General features: G+C 47.0%; 1 protein-coding gene across 1 annotated transcript in view; it reads left to right on the top strand.

Annotated features, from left to right (window-relative positions):
- Positions 1-25,000, top strand: part of LOC144894203 (meprin A subunit beta-like) — a gene marked incomplete at its 3' end in the record, with an annotated part of 40,990 nt that overhangs the window by 1,679 nt on the left and 14,311 nt on the right. Inside the window, exons 2-3 of the mRNA XM_078786301.1 lie at positions 9,020-9,137; positions 16,811-16,986. Of these exons, the coding sequence (XP_078642427.1) occupies positions 9,043-9,137; positions 16,811-16,986 (271 nt within the window). The remainder of the gene's footprint in view (positions 1-9,019; positions 9,138-16,810; positions 16,987-25,000) is intronic.

Raw genomic sequence — 25,000 nt, 5'->3', positions numbered from 1 at the left:
TGGCAACAACCTCTGGACTACTACACACTCAACCTCACCACACCCAATGGATATTCCTACGTCAATAAACCACGCTCGGAGGGCCGAGGTGGTGGAATTGCCGTTATCCACCGTCAAGACATCAAGACCAACCTCATCTCCATCTCATCTGCTCCATCATTTGAACACCTGGCTTTAAAACTCTCTGGTCACACGCAGTCAGTCATGGCTGTCGTCTACCGCCCTCCCAAACCACACCCATCATTCCTGTCTGACTTCTCCTACTTTCTGACCCAGCTATGTTCCCTCTCCCCCTCAATCCTCCTCCTTGGTGATTTCAATAACCACATGGACTCCACTGACTCCACAATAACCACTGACTTCACTGATTTACTCACCTGCTTTAACCTCACTCAACATGTCGACTTTCCTACCCATATCCGTGGTCACATTTTGGACCTTGTCTGCTCCACTGGATTAAATTTGCACCATCTCTATGGCTCCGACCTCACCCTCTCTGACCACTTAGCCATCACTCTGACCATCAACATCCCCGCCCCAACACCAAGGCATTATCGCACAATCAACTTCCGTAAGCTAAACGCTCTTTCACCTACCTCATTCTCATCCACCCTCTCTGAAAAAATGTCCACTTCTCCCTTCATTGACCTCCACACCCCTTCCGACCTCACTGACTACTACAACCACACTCTCTCCTCCTGCCTTGACCAGCTTGCGCCTGTAAAAACCAAAACAGTTTCTTTCACCCATTCTGCTCCCTGGTTTACCCCTGAACTCCACCTGATGAAAACTCGTGCTCGCCAACTTGAAAGACTCCGCAATAAAACGGGTCTCACAGTTCACTCCCAAGCCTACAAGGACCACATACAACACTACAAAGATGCCCTCTCCCACGCCCGCTCTGCCTACTACTCTCAAATTATCCACTCTGGCTCCGGAAACCCAAAAGCACTCTTCTCGACAATAAACAAACTCCTCCGCCCCCTGAACACCACCACCCAGTCATTCACAGTAGACAACTGCATCTCCTTCCTCTCTTTCTTCCAACGCAAAATTGACAACATCTACAACAGCTTGACCACCGCCGCACCCGCTCCCCCTCCAACCACCTGCCCCCCCTTGTCCTGCCATCCCCTGTCTCGGTTCTCCCCAATCTCTCCTACTGACCTCTCTGAACTCCTCATAGGAATGAAAACTGCCACCTGCACTCTTGACCCCATCCCCTCCAGCTTTGTCAAAGCCTCCCTCCCTGCTCTCTCTCCACTTATCATTGCAACAATAAACTCCTCCCTGTCTACAGGCATCGTCCCACCTTCCCTCAAAATTGCTGCTGTTACCCCCATTCTAAAAAAACCTGGTCTAAACCCTGACACCCTAAACAACTTCAGACCCATCTCCAACCTACCCTTTCTGTCAAAAGTTTTGGAACGCGCTGTAGCCACTCAACTCAAACATCATCTCTCTGCCAATAACTTGTATGAAACATTCCAATCCGGATTCCGCTCCAACCACAGTACTGAAACTGCTCTCCTCAAAATCACCAACGACCTTCTCCTCTCCTCTGACGCTGGCAACCTCAACATTCTCGTCCTCCTCGACCTCAGCGCTGCCTTTGACACCATCGATCACACTATCCTCCTCACCCGACTTGAATCCACCTTTAACGTCACCGGCACTGCCCTCTCTTGGATTAAATCATACCTCTCTGACAGATGCCAGTTCATCTCCATCAATAACTGCAAATCCCCCACTGCTCCCCTCCCCCAAGGTGTCCCCCAAGGTTCAGTTCTTGGCCCCCTCCTCTTCATCCTTTACCTGTCCCCGCTCGGTCACTTAATCCGCCGTCATGGTCTCCAATTCCACTGCTTCGCCGATGACATCCAGCTTTTCATCTCCACCAAGTCCGTCTCCACCGACACCCACTCTATCCTGACAAACTGCATCACTGAAATAAAATCCTGGCTTCAAATCAACTTCCTCAAGCTTAACTGTGATAAATCTGAAATAATCATCATTGGCCCAAAAACGCTCACAAAATCCACCCATAACTTTGCCCTCAACATCGACGGTATCCCAGTATCCACCTCCCCTCACATCCGGAATCTTGGCGTCATCTTTGACCAAACCCTTTCCTTCGACAAATACACTAAACAGATCACAAAGTCAGCCTTCTTTCACCTGAAAAACATTGCCCGTCTCCGCTCATCCCTCTCCTCCACGGCTGCAGAAACCCTCATCCACGCCTTCATCACCTCCCGTCTGGACTACTGCAATAGCCTCCTCTATGGTTCACCCTCAAAAATCACCAATAAACTCCAATACATTCAGAACTCCGCTGCCCGTCTACTCACTCATTCCCGGACCCGTGACCACATCACCCCCGTCCTTTACAAGCTTCACTGGCTCCCCATCCCCCAGAGAATCCAGTACAAAATCCTCCTCTTGACATACAAAGCCCTCCATAACCTGGCCCCATCCTACCTGGCTGACCTCTCCAGACACACTCCCACCCGCAACCTCCGCTCTGCTGGTACCAACCTCCTGACCCCCTCCATCCGGACCAAATTCAGATCCTGGGGGGACAGGGCCTTCTCCATCGCTGCTCCCACCCTCTGGAACTCACTACCTCACACCATCAGAGACTCCTCCTCACTCACCACATTCAAAACATCACTAAAGACCCACCTGTTCAACGCTGCATTCAACATTCAACCCACAGCATTTAACCCCTGACTATCTCTTCTCCTTCTCCCTCCTTTTGCTTTAAATATTTCCCTATTGATTCTTGTCTTGTCTTTTTGATTCTTGTCTTATATATATGCCGTATATCGCTGCTGTTTGTTTTCTTGATTCTTGTCTTTTTGCAATTGTTGTTTTCATGTATTGTTATGCATTATGTTTTCCACTCTGTCAAAGCGCCTTTGGGCTTCTGGAAAAGCGCTATACAAAATAAATGAATTATTATTATTATTATTATTAAATGTCGTGCCCAGGTCCACCGCATCTCACGTAGACAACTTTCAGACATCTTGCTAGTTATTCTTAGTCTATGTCAGTTAAGGACTCGTTTCCATTAATTCTGACTCTTCGTTGCACCAGAATGTGATTATATGGCACCAGTAGTGAGTTTAGGACCTTCCCATACCTCCTCCCATCTTCTTCCCCAAACAACAACAACAACAACAACTACAGCTACAACAACAACTACAATAACGGCGCGCGGGGGGAGTGTGCGTCCTCCCTCCGGCTCGGTTAGCCGCCATTATCCATGCGCTCCACGGGGTTACCACGAAGGGGCTGGCTGTCAGCTCCTCGTCAAGGGCGGAGCCTGGTAAACCCCCCGCACCCAATAAGAAGGGCGGACCGATTCCATCTGGGCAGAGCTAACGAGCCGAGGGCGTGTCACTCCCCGCCGGATATACGCGGCCACTTACCGGACGTGACGTCAGATGCGCCCCCAGCTTGGAGAAAGAACGTCGCCTTCCGAGCGCTGTGACCTCCCTGCATCTCTGGACCGGACCGAGTCGATTCTGCCCTGAGCCCAGGTGCACCTGGAGCCATCGATACCCGCCTTTCCTTGCCATCAATCCCCGTGTGAGTCAGCCTTTTGTCCCGTTTATCTGTCGTCTGTTGGGAATAATATAAGAGTGTGTCTAAGTGCTTATCTTACTATGCTGTACCTCTTGTAGTTGTAATCTAACCTTCCGCCCTAATATAACCTCCTCCGGAGGTCTTGAGAACTGAACCCCTGGTGTCGTGTCATTTTAATCCAGCCGTTGTGTCATTTTCCTCAATTGACCTAGCGTAGCGCGACTAGTCAACGTTCGAGTATAATCGGGTAACTTGTGCAGACGTGGTCATACCAAACCGCTCGGTAAACTAACATCCACCACCGCGTCTGTAACAGTATGTACAATTAGAATGAGTACGTCTATAAAGTATGTACAATTATAATATGAGTACGTCTACAAAGTATGTACCATTAGAATGTGAGTACGTCTATAAAGTATGTACAATTATAATGTGAATACATCCACAAAGTATGCACCATTAGAATGTGAGTACGTCTCTAAAGTATGTACAATTATAATGCGAGTACGTCTATAAAGTATGTACAATTATAATGCGAGTACGTCTACAAAGTATGTACCATTAGAATGTGAGTACGTCCACAAAGTATGTACCATTAGAATGTGAGTACGTCTACAAAGTATGTATAATTATAATGTGAGTACGTCTATAAAGTATGTACAATTATAATGTGAGTACGTCTATAAAGTATGTCCAATTATAATGTGAGTACATCCATAAAGTATGTGCAATTATAATGTGAGTATGTCTATAAAGTATGTCCAATTATAATGTGAGTACGTCTATAAAGTATGTACAATTATAATGCGAGTACGTCTATAAAGTATGTCCAATTAGAATGTGAGTACATCTATAAAGTTTGTACAATTATAATGTGAGTAAGTCTATGAAGTACATATATATAACAGCCTGGTGTTTTAGCGGTTAGGGTGCCGGCTTGGGATCTTAGGATCCTGAGTTTGAATCCTGGTCGATCGCTGAATTAACGCCAGGGGGGTTGACTCAGCCTGTTATCCTTCCGAGGTTGGCAAATTGAGTACCAGCTTGCTGGGATGAATGATCTCGGTGTGTATCCCGATTTAGAATCGGTACACCATCTCCATGCGCATCGAAGAGGTGACTCAGGGTTGGCGTCAGGGAGGTCATCTGGCCATAAAAACATTGCCTCAAAGAGGGAATCATGATTGTCATGGGGCCCGCAAGGCTAACCCCAGCTCTAGTGGGGGAAAATGGCCTTAAAACGATCATTCATTTCATGTTTATATATATATATATATATATATATATATATATATATAAATAATTATATACATATACCTGACATTTGTATATATATATATGTATATATATATATATATATATATATATATATATATATATATATATATATATATATATATATATATATATATATATATATATATATATATATATAGTTGCGGTTTTTAGAACCTTCACTTTGTCAATTTAGTAGTAAATTCCCTTATAAATAACCCCTGTGTACATTTCCCCTTAATTGGCTGTTAAATGAAATAATTGCACCTTAGTTAGTCCACATTGCAACACGTAGCAAATCATAGGCCCTTTCGTAGTTATATCATTATTATGTGTTTCAGATAAGGCCATGTGTCCAATAGTTGAATCTGCGTTGCATCAAATCAAATAAGATAGGGCCCTTTCGTTCTTTTCAAAAAGGGTGCGAGTGGTTTTCCATTCCTGCAAGCCGCCATTGCCATGTGCTCATCTCGGAGAAGGGGGGGGGGGGGGCATGGCACCTCATCGTCATCAGAGGTGGAGTCAGCCAGCCCTAACAGCCAATCAGCACCGTGGTGAGCCACCCGGTAGGCGTGCCCTCGTAGCCCGCGGCTTGATTTCGGGGAGGGCAATAAAAGGAGGAGTGAGGGACTGCTTATGCAGATGAGTGAGGGAGCATGAACCAAGCAGTTCTGTGGAGGGAGGCACTTGAGTGTTGACCAAGTTCGGCGTTCTGTGGAGTGAGGTACGAGAGAGAGACGCTGCTTCAAACAGCCCCTACGGCGTGAACCTTTGACGCGCTGCCGCGAGCAACCCCGCCGTGTGAATCAGAGTGCGGGGAGTCGGCGGCCGCTCACCTCCAGGCCTGCCGTTCTGCACTGACCTGAACCTCATCCTTCCAGCCCGGTTGTCCCACCTGAACCTTCTCCTTCTAGCTATTCAATCCTGCCTTCAATTCCCCATTAGTGTACGTGAGTCTGATGTTTGTATTGTCCCTGGGGTATAAGTTAAGCCTGTATAGTTAAGGATTGCACTGTGTCTTCTGTAAGTTACTTCATTCTTCTTCTTCTTTGGTTTTGTACATTAATAATAAATACCTGTTCCTCCTTATTCTTGGGTTTTCATTCTCGTCCAATCGTTTTCGTGATTTCTTGATTGAGTACCTGTGGCACGATTTTGGCAGAACTGCTTACAATCGGGTTCGTCAATTGCTAACGGCTCGGATTCCGGACTGCTAAACCACTCGGCAAAATACCATCTTGTCCGGGATTCGAGCGGGGCCATCCACCTGCTTTGTGGAGGGATTGGCGGAGGTGTCCAGGAATCCCTTGACCAATCACCTTGGCCAATCCTATCCCACAAAGGAGCGGGGTGGGTCCAGGAACGGAGATGGCCAGCTTAACGACGAGGGGATTAAACCCCCCTCGGTAAGGGGAGTGCCGTACCCCGATTCCGTAACAATATATATTGTTGCGGTTTTTAGAACCCTCCAATTTGTAATAATCCCTTATAAATAATCCCCTGTAAATATTCCCACTTTTGTGTAAAGGTCAAAGGTCCCACCCTAGTTAGGTCATATTGCAACACGTAGAACACCATAGGATCTTCTTTAGTTATTTCATTAGTATGTGTTTCAGGTAAGGATCTGTTCCCAATAGTTTGACTCTGCATTGCATTAATCAAATAACCTAGGCCCCTTCTCAAATTCCCATCCTATTCATTTTGTGGCTTTACCCTCTCCAAATTGTATTACGCGCCTCTGCCAGCCGCAGCCGCCTCAGCATTCGCTGCCTTTTGGTTGTTTGCTGCCAGCCGCCATAAGCCACGCGGTCAAGTCCGGAGAAAAAGGGGGGAGGAGCTATCGAGCAAGGCGGATCCCTGTTAAGGGTGGAGCCAAGGAGCCCTCATCACCCAACCAGGGCCGAGGCCAGCGCCTCGGTGGGCGTATCGAGATGAGCGGCGGCTTGATACGCGATCGACCAATATAAGCGGCAATATAATTTCAACATAATTCCAATGAACTTTTGGGTCTAAGTCATCTTGAAAAGTAAGTTCACCCCCACAAAAAAAATATTCCATATTAAATGCCAAGTCTGTGTTTATGTATATATATATATATATATATATATATATATATATATATATATATATATATATATATATATATATGAACATGAAATGAATATATATATGAACATGAAATGAATATATATATAAACATAAAATGAATATATATATATATATACATACATACATACATACATACATACACACACACACACACACACACACACACACACACACACACACACACACACACACACACACACACACACACACACACACACACACACACACACACACACACACAGACTTGGCATTTCATATGGAATTTTTTTTTTTCTTGTAAACTTGTAGTTTTGTAAAGCGACTAAACCAAACTTGTAAAGCGACTGAACGTATGCTCAGATGGTACAACTTGTTATAGACCCTCTGGGCACATTCCGTGGTAATACCTGTAGAAAAGGTTCAAGGAAGCAACAAAGTGGTAGACAGAGAGGTTCCAGGTATGATTTCAACTCCTGTCCCACCAAAATGGCAGCACGTCGCTGGATTCTGTCAAGAAGAGATAGGTGACAGCACGGAGCATCAGCCCAAATATGACAATGATACATACTCCATGACAGGATGTATGGCCTTGTATGGATGGAGCATAGCAGCTTGAGAAAGGCATCCCCGAGCATAAAAGAAGCAGCCAAGGTGCTGGGAGGCTCTTTTAGCGATACCAGAGATGTACTTTTCCCAGCTGAGGTTTGTGCTGATTTGCAAGGAAGTCAGAGATTGTATCAAGCCATTTTCCAGAAATGCCATATTATTTTAGCTTATGGATGAGGGCCTTGTGCCACGCTTTGTCAAAAGCCTTCGATATGTGGAGAGCAACAACCTTGTCTTCAAGATGATCCAACGGCCTATTCACATGTTCAGTGATTAGGGATAGAACATCACCAGAAGACCTAGACTGTCGAAAGCCATACAGGACATCAGTTAGGAGGTTGTGGGTTTCCAGATGAGTCATGAGTTGTCATTTGATCAAGGATTCAAGCACTTTGCTTATAGTGGGTAGAAGGCTAAGAGGATGATAGTTAGACCGATAGTTCCACAACTATGGCATTAATTTAACAAATACAATGTTATGAACACACGTGATGTAAACGATGTAAACAAAACTGATGGGGTAGTTTCGGGACGGACGGACGGACAGACAGACAGACAGACAGATGAAGAATCCAACAAACTACAGATCAATCATTGCCAGTAAACATGTCTTCCTGATTATCACATTCAAATATTAAAACATCACCAACGAGTATAGCTCACCAGCAGATAAGTGTCAGGTCAATGTTTGTTCATTTGGGACTGCGCAGTCATCATGTACCAGGTGTTGAATACCCTCCTAAGACGGGAGAGAGGGAATGGGGACACCACGTGACTGTAAATGTGCAGATGTTGAGATATATCAACAATGACAAATGACTCTTCCATGTACGAATGTAATAGTTTGTAAAGTAGTTCATTTTCATTAAACAAACGAACTCCCTCACGCTCTTCAATCCCACTCCACCCTCCAGGTCTTTAAAACAGCTGTTCACCACCATCTCTTATCTTCCCCCATCCAAAACCTTGATCTTTTCTACCCCCGCTAATTTCACCCCAATTCCACTTTTTTGAATTACCAACTTCTTTCCTGGAAGTGCTTGGTGTCCTTGTGTTTTATACTTCTCCCTCCTTCCCACGCCTCCTCCCTCCAGGCCCTCTCCCTCCCACACTTCTGCCTGCTCTCAAATGTTGTGTTTGTGTGCTTCCCCTTCTCTCCCCATCTTGTTTTCCGCTCCCTCTTTTTATATATTTTGTTTGTCTGGTTGATTTGTTTGTGAAGTAAATGTTAGCTCTTTCACGAGCCTCGATTCAGTATACAAAAAAAAAAATACAAAAAAAAAAACGATAGATCTGTAGAAATTATATTGTGAATGTTAAAGTTTGTAAATTCTCCAAGGTTTATATTCACTTTGTGTATTTTTGGTCCTCTATGTTTTCTCGTAGGGCCAGGAAATGGGGCTTGATGTTGTAACCTGGTGTAAAACGCTGATGTTCAAACCGTATGCTCATTTTGCAGATCACAATGCCAAGGGAGTCATCATGCAAGCATTTGACATGTTTCGCCTCAAATCGTGCATCGACTTTGTACCCCGGACAGACGAACCTGATTACATTTCCTTGGTGAAAGATTCTGGGTATGGAATGTTATTTTGAATGAATTATTGATTTAAATACTTCCTGCATGAAAATTTGGGTATTGGTGGCCTGGCGTACCAAGGGAATACACAGTTTGCATTATTAGCTTGCGCACGTATATGACCTCAACATACAATCTTCACAAAACATGTTACTCAATTACTCGATTGCTCCCGGGATAAATCCAAGGCAGTGTATAAGCGCAAGACCCAATCATGGCCTGAAGGCCAATTATCTGGTTTTGTCTGGGGTCAATGTTTACGGCGTAGCCCAGAAGGCTCCAAGCAGCCATTGCACTTCAGGACTGTTCTCCTATCTCCACCGCCTCTGATATGAACTAGGCCTGGGAATTCTTCCGCAGAAACCTGCTTTCCCTCGATGCACAGATTCATCCCATCTCGTCTTCAGTTACCATACCCATCCTCTCGCCCATCGTACACTGAATCTTGCTTTGAAATAACTTAGCTTCTCTTCCTGGAAGGCAAATCAGACCGAAGGCCATTTCAGATCATTCCACAAAGCCCACAACAATTATGTGAGTACTCTCAGGAGAGTCTGTGTCTGACCTTAAGAATGATCTTTCAAACATGTCTTCCTCCTCTAAAACCTGTTGGCATATTGTGAAGTCTGTCTCTAGTGTATGCTTCCCCTCAACCATTTCCCTCACTTCAAATGGCTCCACAGCAGACTGTGCTCGTGAGAAGGCCGAATGCCTCAATTCTGTGTTTGCTTCCAATTCATGTATTCCCAACCCCTCATTCTCGGTTGCCATCCTTCCCTGTCGAACCCAACTGCTGCTGGGCTCGGTGGCTTTTGCATCTGAGATGGTGGGGAAGGTTCTTTCAACTCTCAACTCTGACTCTGCTACTGGACTGGACGACATCAGCTCACGTGGCCTAAAATCCTGCTCTGCTGCGCTTGCACAAGCTCTCTCTGCCCTCTTGGCCCTCTTATTTGCGCTAGGCCAGCTTCCATCTGCTTGGAAATCAGCCAGCATCACCACATTACATAGACAAGTTGCAAAAATAAATCGCCTTAACTACAGACCAATTGGCTTACTTCCCATCATCAGCAAGGTCATGGAATCCATCATCAGCAAGGTCATGGAATCCATCATCACAGTTGACATACAATCCTTGCTTTTCTCCAACAACCCCATCTCAGGTCATCAATACAGTTTAGACCAGGTCAGCCTACTTTGTTTTGTTTTTTTTGTATACAAGATCGAGGCTCGTGAAAGAGCTAACATTAATCACACAAAAAGTCAAACCGACACACAAAACACAAAAAACAAGGGAAGCGGCAGACAAGATGGGGGGAGAGGGGGAAGGACACAAACACAACATTTGAGAGCAGGGACATCGGGGAGGACTTGGGGGAGGAGGTGGGAGAGGTATAAAACATATGAACACTGCAAGGACTCTGGGGTGAATTAGCGGGGGTAGAAAAGATCAAGGTTTTGGATGGGGGAAGATAAGAGATGGTGGTGAACAGCTGTTTTAAAGACCTGGAGGGAGGAATGGGATTGAAGGGAGTGGGGGAGTTTGTTCCAGAGGTGGGATAAAAGGGGAATGAAGGAGTGAAGGTGAGCAGAGAGCCTAGATTTTGGCAGTTTAACCATTAGAGGGTTGCTGGCAGATCTTGTGCGACCTGAAGAAATATTGGGGGGACAGAGCACAGAGAGAGCTGGGGGAGAGAGGCCGGAGAGGAGTCGGTAGAAGACAGAAAGACCACCAACCTGCCTGCGGTGAGTGAGTGAAAGGCCCTCGGAGTTAACTTCATCGCAGGAGATTCCAATAATTCTGAAAGCTTTGGGCCTCAACAGCGTGAAGACGAGCTAGGTGTGAGGCAGGAGCACCAGCCCAGCGGGGGGAACAGTACTCCATTGAGCTGCGGATGAAAGCCTTGTATGTGGTGAGGAGCTCAGGTGTGCCAAGGAAGGACTTCGCATGATGGAGGATGCCCAATCGGCGACTGGCTTTGGAGGCCAGCTTGGAAATGTGGTTTTCCCAAGAAAGATCATGGCAGATAGTGAGACCCAAAAGCTTGAGCGACAGAACTTCTTGGAGAGGATTGTTGAGAAAGTAGATGGGAGGCTTTTCCAGTCGGTCCTTTCGGAGAGACATTGTAAGAGTGTGAGATTTGTCAGGATTGAAAGATATGTTCCACTTGTTTGACCAGTCTGTGATTTTGTCCAGGACTGCAGAGAGTGAGGAGGCTGCAGACTGCCGATCTGAGGGATGAGGAATGGAGCGGCAGATAGTGGAGTCATCAGCAAAGAGATAGAGAGGATTTTCCAGAGAGTCGGAGAGATCATTGATGAAGACCAGAAATACCACAGGGCCCAGAACACTACCTTGGGGAACTCCAGCCAGAACAGGCAGGGGAGATGAGAGAAATCCATTCAGGGCCACACGTTGCCTACGACCAGAGAGGAAGTCCGCAAGCCATGAGTGGAGATTTCCATGGATACCATAGGAGGAGAGTTTGGTGAGCAGAGCTGGGTGCCAGACCGTATCGAAGGCACACGATATGTCAAGTGAGACAGCTCTGATTTCCTGTTTGGCATCGGGGACCTCCATCCATTGTTGAGACAGCAGAAGCAACATGTCCAGAGTAGAATGACCTGGTCTGAATCCAAAGTGATGATCAGAGATCAAGCCATTGGAGAAGAGGAAGGATTTGATATCCGAAGCAATGATGGATTCCATGACTTTGCTGATAATTGGAAGCAGGCTGATTGGTCTGTAGTTGCAAGGATCTGTTTTTGCACCTTTGTTGTGTAAAGCGGTAATGTTGGCTGATTTCCAAGATGCTGGCAGATGACCTTGAGCAAAAGAGAGGGTGAAAAGAACAGAGAGAGGGTGAGATAGAGCGGCAGAGCAGGATTTTAGGACCCATGGGCTGATGGTGTCTGGTCCAGTTGCAGAATCAGAGTCGAGGTTTGATAAAAAGTTCTCCACCTTGTCAGGAGAGAAGGACAGTCCAGGAGCAGTTGGGTTCGACTGGGAAAGGTGGGAACAGGGAGAGATGGGTTTGGGACACAAGATTTTGAGGCAAACACAGAGTTGAGGTATTCGGCTTTGTCACGTGTGGTGTCAACTGTGTAGCCATTTGAGGTAAGGGAGGGGATGGAGGGGGAACAAACACCAGAAACGGATTTGACCAGATGCCACCAGGATTTGGAGGAAGGAGACAGGTTTGAGAGTTCAATCTTGAATGTGGAGAGATAGTGCCTCCTGGCACTCCTGAGGGTAGACACACTTGTTTCGAGCTTGGTGGAAGGAACTGAGATTGCCTTCAGTTGGATATGCCTTCCAAGAGGCAAAGGCAAGTTGTTTCAGGGCAACTGCCTCACCACAAGATTCAGTGTATCATGGACGGGAGGAAGGGTAAGACAACTGAAGACGAGATGGGATAAATCTGTGCATGAGAGAGAGCAGTTTGCTTTGGAAGAATTCCCAGGAAGAATTGATGTCAGAGGCAGTAGAGATGGGAGACCAGTCCAGATGTTTGATGGCTGCTTGCAGACCGTGCCACGTGCCAGTCAGCCTGAGTGAAATGCCAGACTCGCCGGCGCTGAGGAGGCTCTCTGAGAATGGCCAGAGAGGTGTCCACTTTAACAAGCACATGATCAGAAGAACCGATTGGAGCAGAAGAAGAGCAGCAGACATTTGCAGGGAAGTTTGTCATAACAAAGTCCAGAAGAGAAGATACTCCATTGACTGAGATCCGGGTCAGGAAATTGACAGATTGTGTCAGTCCCAATGAGTCGCAGAAGTCCTTTGCTGAGGTGCCATGGCTGGTGAGGGATGAACCCACACCCAGCCAGCTGGCATGATGACAGTTGAAGTCGCCACATATGAGGAAGATAGAGTTTGGATGAGTTGATAGAGGTTGGTCCATGTTGTCCGACAGCGAAATGTAAATGGAGTCATCACTGTTTGGAGGACGGTACAGAACACATATGAACAAAAGGTGGGAGCGGAGAGGAAGCCATAGCCAGAGGTACTCCTGGGGGTGGGGTGGAGAGAGGGCAGTGCAGGGAGAGTGAGGAAGAGAGTTTTTGATAAAGATAGCCACCCCACCACCAGGACGAGGCTCAGGTCTATCGTACCGGAGGAGGGAGTAACCAGGAAGAGATATTAAGGAATCGGAGACATCTTTAAGGAGGAATGTTTCTGTTAAGCAGATCAAGTCTGGATTGTCAGAAGCAACCTGAATGGAGAGATCAATCAGGTTTCAGCGAAGGCCCCGGATGTTTGAGGTCCATACCGTTAATGAGGAGAGAGGGGGAGCATCGGGTGCAGGACAGGGGAAGGGTAAAGTCAGATGAAGGGTGAGAGCGGGAGGTGGGAAGAGCAGTTGATAGTGTGTCAGAGATTACAGAAGAGTTACAAGAAAGGGAAGGATGAGGAGGACGAAAGGTTTGATGGTGATGGGGTTGTTTGAGGCGGGGGCAGAGGAAAGCAGAAGGTTGGGGGAGGTGGAGGTATGAGATAGAAGTGAGACGAAGTGGGGAGGAGGCAGCTTTGAGAAGGAAGTGGGAGGAGGGAGAATTTGGGAGGGATGGTTGGTGGGGAGATTTGAATGGGCGGGGCAAGGGGGGAGTTTAGGAGGGGAAGGGCAAGGGGGGAGTTTAGGAGGGGAAGGGCAAGGGGGGAGTTTAGGAGGGGAAGGGCAAGGGGGGAGTTTAGGAGGGGAAGGGAAAGGGGCGAGTTTAGGAGGGGAGGGGCAAGGGGGGAGATTTGGAGCAGAGGGGCAAGGGGGGAGATTTGGAGGGGAGGGGCAGAGGGGGAGATTTGGAGGAGAGGGGCAACGGGGGAGTTTAGAAAGTGGATGATTAATGAAAGATGAACATTTATAACAAATTGGGTTTGTTGTGATTTTCAAGTTAGCGATCCGTTTAAGAACGATGGAGGAGGGGTGGAATGAATGAGAATTTAGAGCATGTAGTGAGAAAGAATTATAGGAGATTGAATTTTTTTTTGAAATGGAATGAGTTGAAGAGGAAATTGCAAGGAGCCTTTTAAATCGGAAGAAAAACAGCGTGTTGTAATAAACCATTGAATAAAACATTCCAGGGGAAAGTTGAAACATATTTAAACAGAACCGTGAAGAACAATCTTATATTCACAAAAATACCAATGGGGAGAGGAAGCCTAGAGGGACAACCACGAGTCACGTGAAGAGGGCAAAAGGTGGAAGGCAAGGGGATAATGAGGGCGGGGCGAGACAGCGCACGTGGGCAGAGGCAAAAGCACACGATGGAACAAAAGCACACGAGGAGAAAGGGAAATAAAAGTTTTTTGTTTGTTTGTTTTTTTGGGGGGGGTGGGGGGGGTTACAACGTTAGACAAAGAGTAGATGTTTGGTGAAGTTTGGGGGAGAAGGGAAAATCAAAAAAACCTAGCAAAACCAGCGAAGGAAGAAACAAACTTCGACGGGGGAAGCCTGAGGCTGCAAGGCCTCACACGCCGCATGGCAAACAAACGATTAATTTATGAAAGATAAACACCGAGAAACATCCAAGGGACACACTATAAGTTCACACGCCGAAAGATAAAATGCAGTTTCGACAAAATACAATTGTGAACAGACAACTTTGAAAACGTGGAGACCGTGTGGAGTTTCGAAAATCCGTGACGTCATCTCAAACCTGGTGCTCAAAGTCGAGAACAGTGACCATCGGGTGACCCGGTGACCCGAGTGACCCGATGTCCCATGCCTTGGATATGCTGCTTCTACTCTCCCAACAATGGATGGAGGCCTCAATGTCAGACAAGAGATCATGGCCGTCTCTATAGACATATCTCAAGCTTTCAATATCCTCTGGCAACCCAGACGCCCCAGGCATCTTTTAACTGACCTTATTCAGATCAGCCGAAAGAACTCCTTTCACATTTTCCCTCGTTTTGATTTATCCAGACTCACTGTGTTGTTATTTGGCATTGCCTGTGTATTGGTTTTAAGCTGCTGTGTACCTTTGGGGTTTGATTCTCACCACCCCCCCCCCCCACCCCCCTTGTACATCTCTCAATAAAACAATTGAACGCATTAGTCCATGAGCTAGAGGGGCCCACCCCCGACCTATCAACGAAACTATATTTTTTTGAAAGTTTGAAAAAGTACTGTTTAAGAAATTATATGTTAACATGCGATAAATTGGGACTCAATGTGGATTTTGAGAGACTGAAAGTTGCTATTTCCTCTGTTATGATGGTATATGGGTTATACTGTTATGTATATATTGTTATATTGTTGTGATGGTATATTGGTTATATTGGATGTTATGATGGTGATACACGATGGTATACATAAGCAGATTTTGTTTTTTAATTCAACCAAAGATGGCTGACTGGCGTCCTTTAACTACAGTGCATTCAGAAAGTATTCAGACCCCTTCACTTTTTTCACATTTTGTTATGTTGCAGCCTTGTGCTGAAATCGTTTAAATTCATTTTCCCCCTCATCAATCTACACTCAATACCCCATAATGACAAAGAGAAAACAGAATTTTAGAAAGTTTTGCAAATTTATTAAAAAGAAAAAAACTGAAATATCACATTGACATAAGTATTCATACCCTTTGCTATGACACTGGAAATTTAGCTGAGGTGCCCCCCATTTCTATTGATCATATTTGAGATGTTTCTACAACTTGATTGGAGTCCACCTGTGGTAAATTCAATTGATTGGACATGATTTGGAAAGGCACACACCTGTCTATATAAGGTCTCACAGCTGCCAATGCACATCAGAGCAAAAACCAAGCCAGGAGGTCGAAGGAACTGCCTGCAGAGCTCAGAGACAGGATTGTGTCGAGGTTTGTTTGAAACAGTTCAAATGATTGAACTGTTTGGCTTCCGTCTAGGTCCACAACGTCCACACTGGGTGGGCCCCTCTAGCTCATGGACTACATGGGAACAGAACTGGATGGGTTGGGTACACGAGATTTGGAGGCAAATGCGGTACACGAGTCGTTCTGGCTAAGCTCGAACAGGATCTGCAGTGATGTCAATTTGAGTTAAGGGAGGGGACGTCGGGAGAATACATCATAGATGGACTTGACAAGGTGCCACACTGACTTGGAGGAAGAAGACTGCTTAATGACATCAGCTTCAAGATGTTTAAGGTGATGCTATCTGACTTTCCTAAGGATGGACACACACTCTTGCAGTGTCCTAAAGTTGCCCTCAGTCGAATTAGCCATGTTGATAAAGCAAGTTGTTTGACCACAACAGCCTTGCCACAGGATTCGGTCAGTGCACTAACGGCTGAGATGATAGCTAGGGTAGCGACAGATGGGATGCGATAAACTTGCACATGAGAGAAAGTAGCCTTTTGTGAAAGTACTCCTGGGACGAATCGATATCAGAAGCTGTAGAGATGGTGGCCCAATCCTTTTGTGAGAGCAAATTGCAGTCTCGTAGGAGCAGGAGAGGTGCGATAGAAAATTGGTCATTGCCATTGTAAGAGAACCAATCTTCACAGGTAATCCATTAGTTTACAATTGCCTAAAGAATCAATCAGAGACTAGATACCTCAAGGTATGTAAGCTACCTCTGCACCATCCTGACAGACATACCTCAATGTAGGTATGATTATGTCAAATTGGAATGTGAACTAGCTGTTTTGCAGGATACTTCCTTGAACCGTGTTCTGTCTGCAGGTGCTGGTCCTATGTGGGAAAGCAAAGTGGACGTCAGAAACTCTCAATCGGCTATCGGTGTGACCAAGTTAGCATTGTGGAGCATGAACTACTCCATGCACTTGGAATCTGGCATGAACAGTCTCGGCCTGATCGTGATGACTATGTCACCATCCAGTGGAACAATATTCAGTTTGGTAAGTGACATTTGGCATGGTAAAAATTATTATTAAGTCTGCAAGGATTTCCCCGGTTTTCCAACCGGGGAAAATTGTTAGCCGGTGTCTGACTTTGGGGCATGCTACGATGACCACGACAGCACTTGGATTCTGGCTCCATATCGAGTGGCCCAAATAAGCCTCTTCCTCAGTATAATAAGGGCTGAAAAGGAGTCCTCATGCACTTCCCAATACGTAAGTATTCGCCCGACACACCATCCATATGAGTCCTGCTCTACTGGCAAAAAGTTGCAGCTTCAACGTGGCTTGCAATCGTGCGAGTATCGCTTTGCACCACCTCGCTCCGCAACACACACACAACTGGTCCTCACGCTCTTCATGCACTGACCAAGCCGTCCTGAAACAAACGCACCTGGTCCTTCGCCCGTTCGTTCTGCACTACGCATGCAGCAACTATAAACGTTGATAGAACAATGCGCATCCACCCGGACACACCATGCTACAGAGCACTCCACAAGCACGGTACCTCACAGTGTATTTATCAGAAATCACTGCGATGTTATAATCACACATCGTGCGTTCCTGGCACAGCCGGAGCACGAAACAAAGGCTCCCTTAGCAGTGGCCGAGATTTATTTGCACAATTGGGGGGGGGGGGGGCAGGAGGAGACTGGACAATTTGGGGGAGAAATTCCCCTCGATACTGAATGGAAAAACACACACACACACACGCGCACAGTGAAGGGAAAACGGTTTAAAATATTGGGGGGGGCGGGGGGGGGAAATGCCATTAGTGTCCCCCACACCATAAATATTGGGGGGGATATATCCCCCCCATCCTTCCCAGGGTCGCCACCCATGTCCCTCAGCCTGGCATCCGATTGTACGAATGACATTTTCTTCACCGAACCAACAATGCCGCGTGGGCAACCATCATGCATTCATTTTGGACAAGGCACCAAAATGAACCACCAAATGGACAAGGCACCACCAAATGATGAGACCAATCAAATTTTGGCGATCGACACAGTTTATGTGACTGCGGTATACGATCCACTTTAACCAAGTATCAATCTACCTTCTACCTAATTGAGTCGTTACTCTGCCTTCACATTTTGTTGATTGATCGTTTTCACACACGCCAACTCTATATATATATATATATATATATATATATATATATATATATATATATATATATATATATATATATATATATATATGTATATATGTATATATGTATATATATGTGTATGTATATATGTATATATATATATATATATGTGTATGTATATATGTATATATATATATGTGTATGTATATATATATGTGTATATATATATATATATATATATGTATATATATATATATATATATATATATATATATATATATATATATATATATATATTGTAACGATTTTGAGAAGTGTAACGGGTTTTGAGAAGTGTAACGGGTTTTAAGGAGTGTAACAATTTTGGAGGAAGGGTAACGGATGTGAAGAGTATGGTTTTGGTATGGTAACATCCTGGTAATGTAAATAATGGTCGCAGCCGTCCTCCTAATTAATTTCATAGAACATACACGCAGGTCACGATATATCTTTTAAATAGTGTATTTCCTTATTCCATGTAGGCTAAGTATGTGTTTTCCACTAGATTGACTTTGCATTGTATCAAACAAAATAAGCGTAGGCCCTTCCAATTTCCCCAAAACCTCCCTTCCATTTGCCTTCCGCATTTTGGTCGGTTTTTCTCTTCAACCACCATTGGCCACGAGGTAAGGTTGGAGAAGAAAGGCGTGGCTCCACCTCGTCAGAAGAGGGCAGGAGTGAACCGGCCCTAACAGCCAATCAACACCGCGGTGAGTGACCCGGTAGGCGTGCCCTCGGAGCCGGCGGCTTAATTCCGCCGGAGGTGATAAAAGCGACTGCAGGGGACTGCTTTACCAGTCCAGATGAGAGATGACTGGAGATGAGCTGGAGAGGAGCAACGAGGCTGCACCAAAGAGAGGCCTTGAGAGATACGCTGGGGGATGACCTGGAAGAGGAGCGCAATCCACCGCAAGCCCTACCTACCTGCCTGCAATATCCCCTGTCGTTGGAGAGACGCGCTGAACGGAGGGAGACGGCTCCACCCCAGGAAGAGGAGCAGGTGTGCCGAGCCAGCGCGTGACGGCCGCGGATACGCGACGGAGGTTTTCCCGCCAAAACCGCGAGGGGTTGAAAGCTGCTGCCTCCGACCTTGCCTTCCTCCCAAGCAATCAACCTCGAGCCATTACCTGCCTGCAAAAATCCACCGTGTGAGTGTGAACGTCCTGTCCTACTCGTTTGTCTTGGGGATTAAGTAAATGAAATAGAATAAGTTAACAATGCACTGTGTGACTGCTCTTTTCCATCTATTGCTGTAAATAATATTGGTCGCTCTAAAATATTGCTTGTGTGTGTATAATAAATCTGTTCTTCCTCCAAACTCTGTCTTTCTTCTCTCTTCTTCTCTTTCGGTCGCTTTAGAGGTTTCCCAATTGAATATCTGTAGCGCGATTAGTCAACGTTCGGTTGGAATCGGGTTCTAATCGGGGAGTAACTGTTCGGACGCGGTTAAATACACCACCGCTCGGTAAAATAACATCCAAAAACCGTGTCCGTAACAATTGGTGTCGAGGAGTCGGATTCGGACCCGGGACTAAATTTGTTAGGCCCAAATTTAAAAAAAAAAATTTTGGTCAAAATTACGAGCTGCCGAAATTGTGTTGTTTTATAAAACCCGAATTTTGAGATCGCGCCATGGACAATCAAGGCGATCGGATGTCGGTGGGGGAGATAGACGGGTTAGGGGTAACCCAGGAACCAGGGGAAATGTATGTGGAAGAAAGGGAGGAGGAAAATGGCAATGTGGTTGCGGGAATTTCAGGTGCACAAAATGGCGCTCTCGCGCACGTGATTACAGCGGCGCCACATTTAGCCACGCCCATGGTCGCGGTAGTCGAACCGGAGATGCCAATGGATTTGAACCTTTTTTTTATACAAATGAAGGCCCTTATGGCCCAGAATAGTGAGCGATTGGAGGGCCGGATGGATGCTCAGAGTGAGCAATTGGGGGTAATGGGGAACCGGATGGATGCTCAGAGTGAGCAATTGGGGGTAATGGGGAACCGGATGGATGCTCAGGGTGAGCGATTGGAGGGCCAAATGGGGGTAATGAGGGACGAAGCGAGGGGTACCGGTGAGGGGTTAGACAATAATTTTAAGGAGTTAGACAAGAAATTAATGGGGTTAGAAAATAGGATGGAGGACAAATTGCGGGAAATGGGGGAACAATCCGCCCGGGAAATCGAACAGATGGGGAACCAGATGGAGGAAATACGAAGAGGGATGAGTGAGGAGGTCTCGGGGCTACGCGAGGAGGTAAAGCGAGGCGAAAAGCGTATCGAGAAAGAGGTGAGAAATAATACGGTAAAGTTACAGGGGGGAATAGAAGATCTGACGAAAGGAGTAGAACAGCTGACGGTGGGACAAAAAGAACTAGCGGACCAAGTGGAAAAGAACACTGCAATCATCGGGGGTTTAAAAGCAACACAAAAGGACATTAAAAATGAATTAATAGCGACACAAAAGGAATGTCAAATGGTACATGAGGGATTGACGAAGAGGTTGGAAGAGGTGACAGAAGTAATGGAGACGAAGGACCGGGAGGTAAGGACGCACATAGAAACGGTTAAAGTAGCAATGGAGGAAGAAATCGAGGGGGCGCACCGGGAGCTGAAAGAGGTAAAGGAAAAATTAGAGGAGGTGGAAGAAGGGGTGAGTGAAATTAAGAAGAGACGGAGGGAAGCTAAGAGGGAGATAAAGGAGGAAGTCATGGAATATGTACAAGGTCTGTGTTCAAATCATGATGCGGTGCTCACTAACCAAATAAAAAGTTTGCAGGTGGCAAAGGAGGTGCGGGGACGAGGTGCCAAGGTGAGTGGCAATGTATATGATGTGAGGAAAGCTTCAGTCGGCTTGGGGATTGGATTGGATCCGGGTGTTCGTGAGAGGCCGTTGGTGAAGTGTGCGACAGGTCTGGTGTGCGAAAAAAGAGGTGTGCGAGAATGTCCGACCATGGGGTGTGTGAGGAAAAAGTGCACGCCGAGGAGTGAGTGTGCCGTCAGGAGTGAGCCGGTCGAAGCGCGTGTGCGAGGGGGTACATGGAAGCGCGGTGTGGTGAGTGTTACGGAGGAAGTAACGAGAGAGTGTACACCTGTGGTGAGTGTTACGGAGGAAGTAACGAGAGAGTGTACACCTGTGGTGAGTGTTACAGAGGATGTAACGAGAAAGTGTACGTCTGTGGTGAGTGTTACAGAGGAAGTAACGAGAGAGTGTACACCTGTGGTGAGTGTTACGGAGGAAGTAACGAGAGAGTGTACACCTGTGGTGAGTGTTACAGAGGATGTAACGAGAAAGTGTACGTCTGTGGTGAGTGTTACAGAGGGTGTAACGGGAGAGTGTGCGCGAGAAAGGTGTGTAACGGACGGGTGCATGAGGAAAGAGTGTGCCGTCGAAAGTAAGGGTGAGTGCGCTGTCAAGAATGGAGGTGAGAGTATTGAGAGTGACAAGGAGAGTGAGTTGGTTGTGACAGGTGAGCGAGGATGTACACCTGGGATGGAAGGATGCACACCTGGAATGGTAGAGCGTGTGTGGGAAGGCACATTTGAGTTGGTAGTGAGGCACGTGGTTGGGTGTGCGAATGAGAGCACACCTGTGATTGTCACAGAGGAGGTGACCGAGGAGGGGGCGCGAAGCGGTGTATTGGTGAGGTGTGCGAGCAACGAATGTGTGCCAAAGTGTTCGGTGGTCAGGTGTGTGACCAAGTCGGTGAGCGGAGTGAGTGTACCGAGGTGTGAAAGAAAAGGTACGAGGAGAATGGGAACGGCTGCATGTATGAGCAAGAAAGAGGTAGCGTATGCATGTAAGCCTGCAGGTGAAGCGTCGACGGTAACCGGGTTAAAGGTTAGGTCGACTTTTAGCCGGATCGGGCCCTCGGTGCGTGCCGGGCTTCGCGTGCCGCGAGAACCAGCGGAGATCCGAGCCACGGCGGGTTCGAAAGGACCGCCGTGCGCGATCCACGCTGGGCCTCGCGTGGAGCGGCCGCGTCCGGGCTCCACAAGGCGGAGCGGGCAGCTCGATAGGAAGGGTCGTCATGGCGACCACTTTCTATTGAGACGTGCCGGCAGGTCGAGATCGGGACATTGGATGGCTCCACGCCGAAGTGGTGCATGGGATCTCGGCCCGGGTAAGCCTCCGTCCCTGCCCCGAATGCGGGACGTATCCAGCCGCTGGCACAAAAGAACCCGCGTTCATTGCTCGGCTGTACGAAGCCGGGCTGTAGATGTGAATTGGCGCACCGAGAGGATGTAATAAGTGGACGGGTGATGGTGGTAGTGATAGTGATTTAAAACGAAATTTAGAAAAGTGAATAGAATTGGCAGTAAATGGAAAATTTTTGAGTTGTTGGATTTGGACGAGCGAAATTGGTAGTGGGAGACCCCCGATGTGGTGGGATGGCAAATCCACCATCCCTCACAGGTGGGGGGCAAAGGAGCAATAGCTTATGGGGTGTATGGCAGTGAAAACTAGCCCGGGTGGGTTAGGTTATATTGATAGGGCCCTAGAAGGTGACCTTAGGTAACGATAAGGTTAGTTAGTGACTGATACCTGTAGTGGGGACGCAGGTAGGTTAGTGTGGTTGATAATGACGTGGGAGCGCAATAGTTTAAAGGGACGACTGGGAAGCGCAAGTTTCAGAGGGGAGGAGTTAGCTGAGATGATGCCGTGTGTGGGAGTGATTGAACAGGTGTGATTGCACAGGTGTGCAACTGAACAGGTGGATGGAGCAGTGTATGAGTGAGTGATGGTGATTGTGTATTGTGATGACCAAGTGGTCCAGGAAGAAAGGAGGGTGCAGGTGGCACCAGGTGAGATTGCACAGGTGTGCAACGACAGGTGAATGGAGGGCAGGTGTATGGAATAAATGGTATGGAGTATTGGAATGGATGGTCGTGGAGTGAGTATGGTGGAAATTGTGGAGTGGAGTGGATGGTGCGAAGGTGTGAATGGGGGAAGAGTGGACCCCCATCACGGATACCCGGGGCGGGTAGTGTAAGTGTTAGGTAGAGGGTATAGGTAAATTGTAGTTGGATATTGGCATCTGTGGTGCGGGTGACAGAATGGTATGTGGATGGGTGCGTTGGTGTTGTGGAAATGGCTGGGCGTGTAGCCTGTTAGTGTGTGTAGTTGGTTTGGGCACTCCACCACTGTAAGGATGTCGGCCAGGTGAGGCCGCAGGTGGGCTCTGGGAGCCGGTAGTAGTTGTGTGGATGGGGCCCGAGGATCCGGAGGACGGACCCGGGTAGCCCAGTGCCAGAGGGCACCAAGGGGTGACAGAGCCAGGAGAGGGGCTGTCCCCAGTTAGTTAGGTTAGGGTGAGGAGCTAGGTAAGCTCGGGTGGCAACTACAGTGGTGGAGGTGTGCAGGTGGGTAGACCTGTTGGGAGAGCTACACGTCGCGGCCCAGAAATTGTGCGAGGGCACCGGGAGATGAATCGGGGGAGTGAGACCCCAAATTGAGAAGCACCACAGTTTGGTCAATGGGGATTGGTTGTTAGAACCCATAGTGTAAGTGGCCAATGGATTGGCAGGGGAAAGACCCCGGGTAGTGTAAAGTGTGTTAAAGTCATTTAGAGGATAGTTAGGATGAAGGATCTCCTCGCACCATCTGCACCCACTCACCGGAGGTGACAGGTAACTCCACACCATGCCATGTTTTGATTATTTTTTATGATGCAAATGTTTGGATTGTGAGACGCATCATGACGTGGGTGTGACATTGTGCTTTGATGTTCCATCTCTGCCTCCTTATGAGGATTGATGATGAATTTGGTGATGGCAAATTTTGAAGTAGAGGGATTGTGGTGACGAATTTGGTATAAGGGAAATATGGGGAAGACGTGACAGTAGTGACGAATTTGTAAATGGGTAGATTTTGTAAATATGGGGTAAGAGCAAGGGTAGTGTAGGTGACAGGGGGGTGACGTACGGTAGGGACGAGCTTTCTCACTTCGCCCTCCGTACGCATTTCACCTTGCATTGCCTTGTTTGACGTGTACCCTTGTGACCTTACCCCTCGCTCAATTGTCTTTCTTTTGTCTCCCACATGACCTGTGCGCCATTGGGTGCCGAGGGGAGCGTGCGTGAGGTGGCCATTGTGCGCCCGAGATTCCCAGAACCAGCACGCATTGCGTTGATGTACCACTTTATGGACCGCTGTTCGGCGGCCAAGTACCACTTGATGGACCCCAGGTTCTGGGGCAGAGCACCTCTGTTGGAGACCGGCCATAGTGGCCAGGGAATCTTGCTTGCGGACCTCGGTAAGGTGGCACCTATGCCAAACAGGTGGACCACCCTTAGTTGGCCCCTGAGGCCCTAAATAATAATAAAAAACGAACACAAGTTGTGCTTTTTATTATGTCCAAATAGGCCGCATGAAGCCAGAAGACGTCAGGAAGAACATCGGCCCAGCAGACAAGGAGAAGACCACCACCAGTTGTTTTGTTGTGTTTATTATGAACCATGGTGACTGCGCACCGAGTGGTGCTTTGTGGTGCTTGTGGTGCTTGTGGTGCTTTTGGGTGCTTTGGTGGTATTGGTACTGGTGCATCGATGCAATGCGTGCTGTCTCCTCCCTCCCAACAGGAATTTCTTTCTCTTGTTCCCTAAAAAGAAAAGAAAAAAACACACAGGTCCTGGGTTGCGTTGTAAATAAGAAATCACGTCATTGTAAATAATGCTCCCCACCGTAAATGTATAGTTTCAGAATAATTCCGTAATTCGGTTAGCTGTGGGCTTGAGTCTGTTAGACAGGATGCAATGCAATAGGGGGACATACTTATTTGTGTTTTAAAATTGTCACACTCAGGGTCAGGTTAATTGTAGAGGGAATTACACCTACATGTCACACTCAGTTAAGTCTAGTAGGCCCGAGGACGTGCCTGAA

The sequence above is a fragment of the Myxine glutinosa genome, chromosome 11, assembly GCF_964187855.1.
Source record: "Myxine glutinosa chromosome 11, kmMyxGlut1.1, whole genome shotgun sequence".
Taxonomy (NCBI): Eukaryota; Metazoa; Chordata; class Myxini; order Myxiniformes; family Myxinidae; genus Myxine; species Myxine glutinosa.
This window is presented reverse-complemented; position numbering and strand designations above follow the sequence as displayed.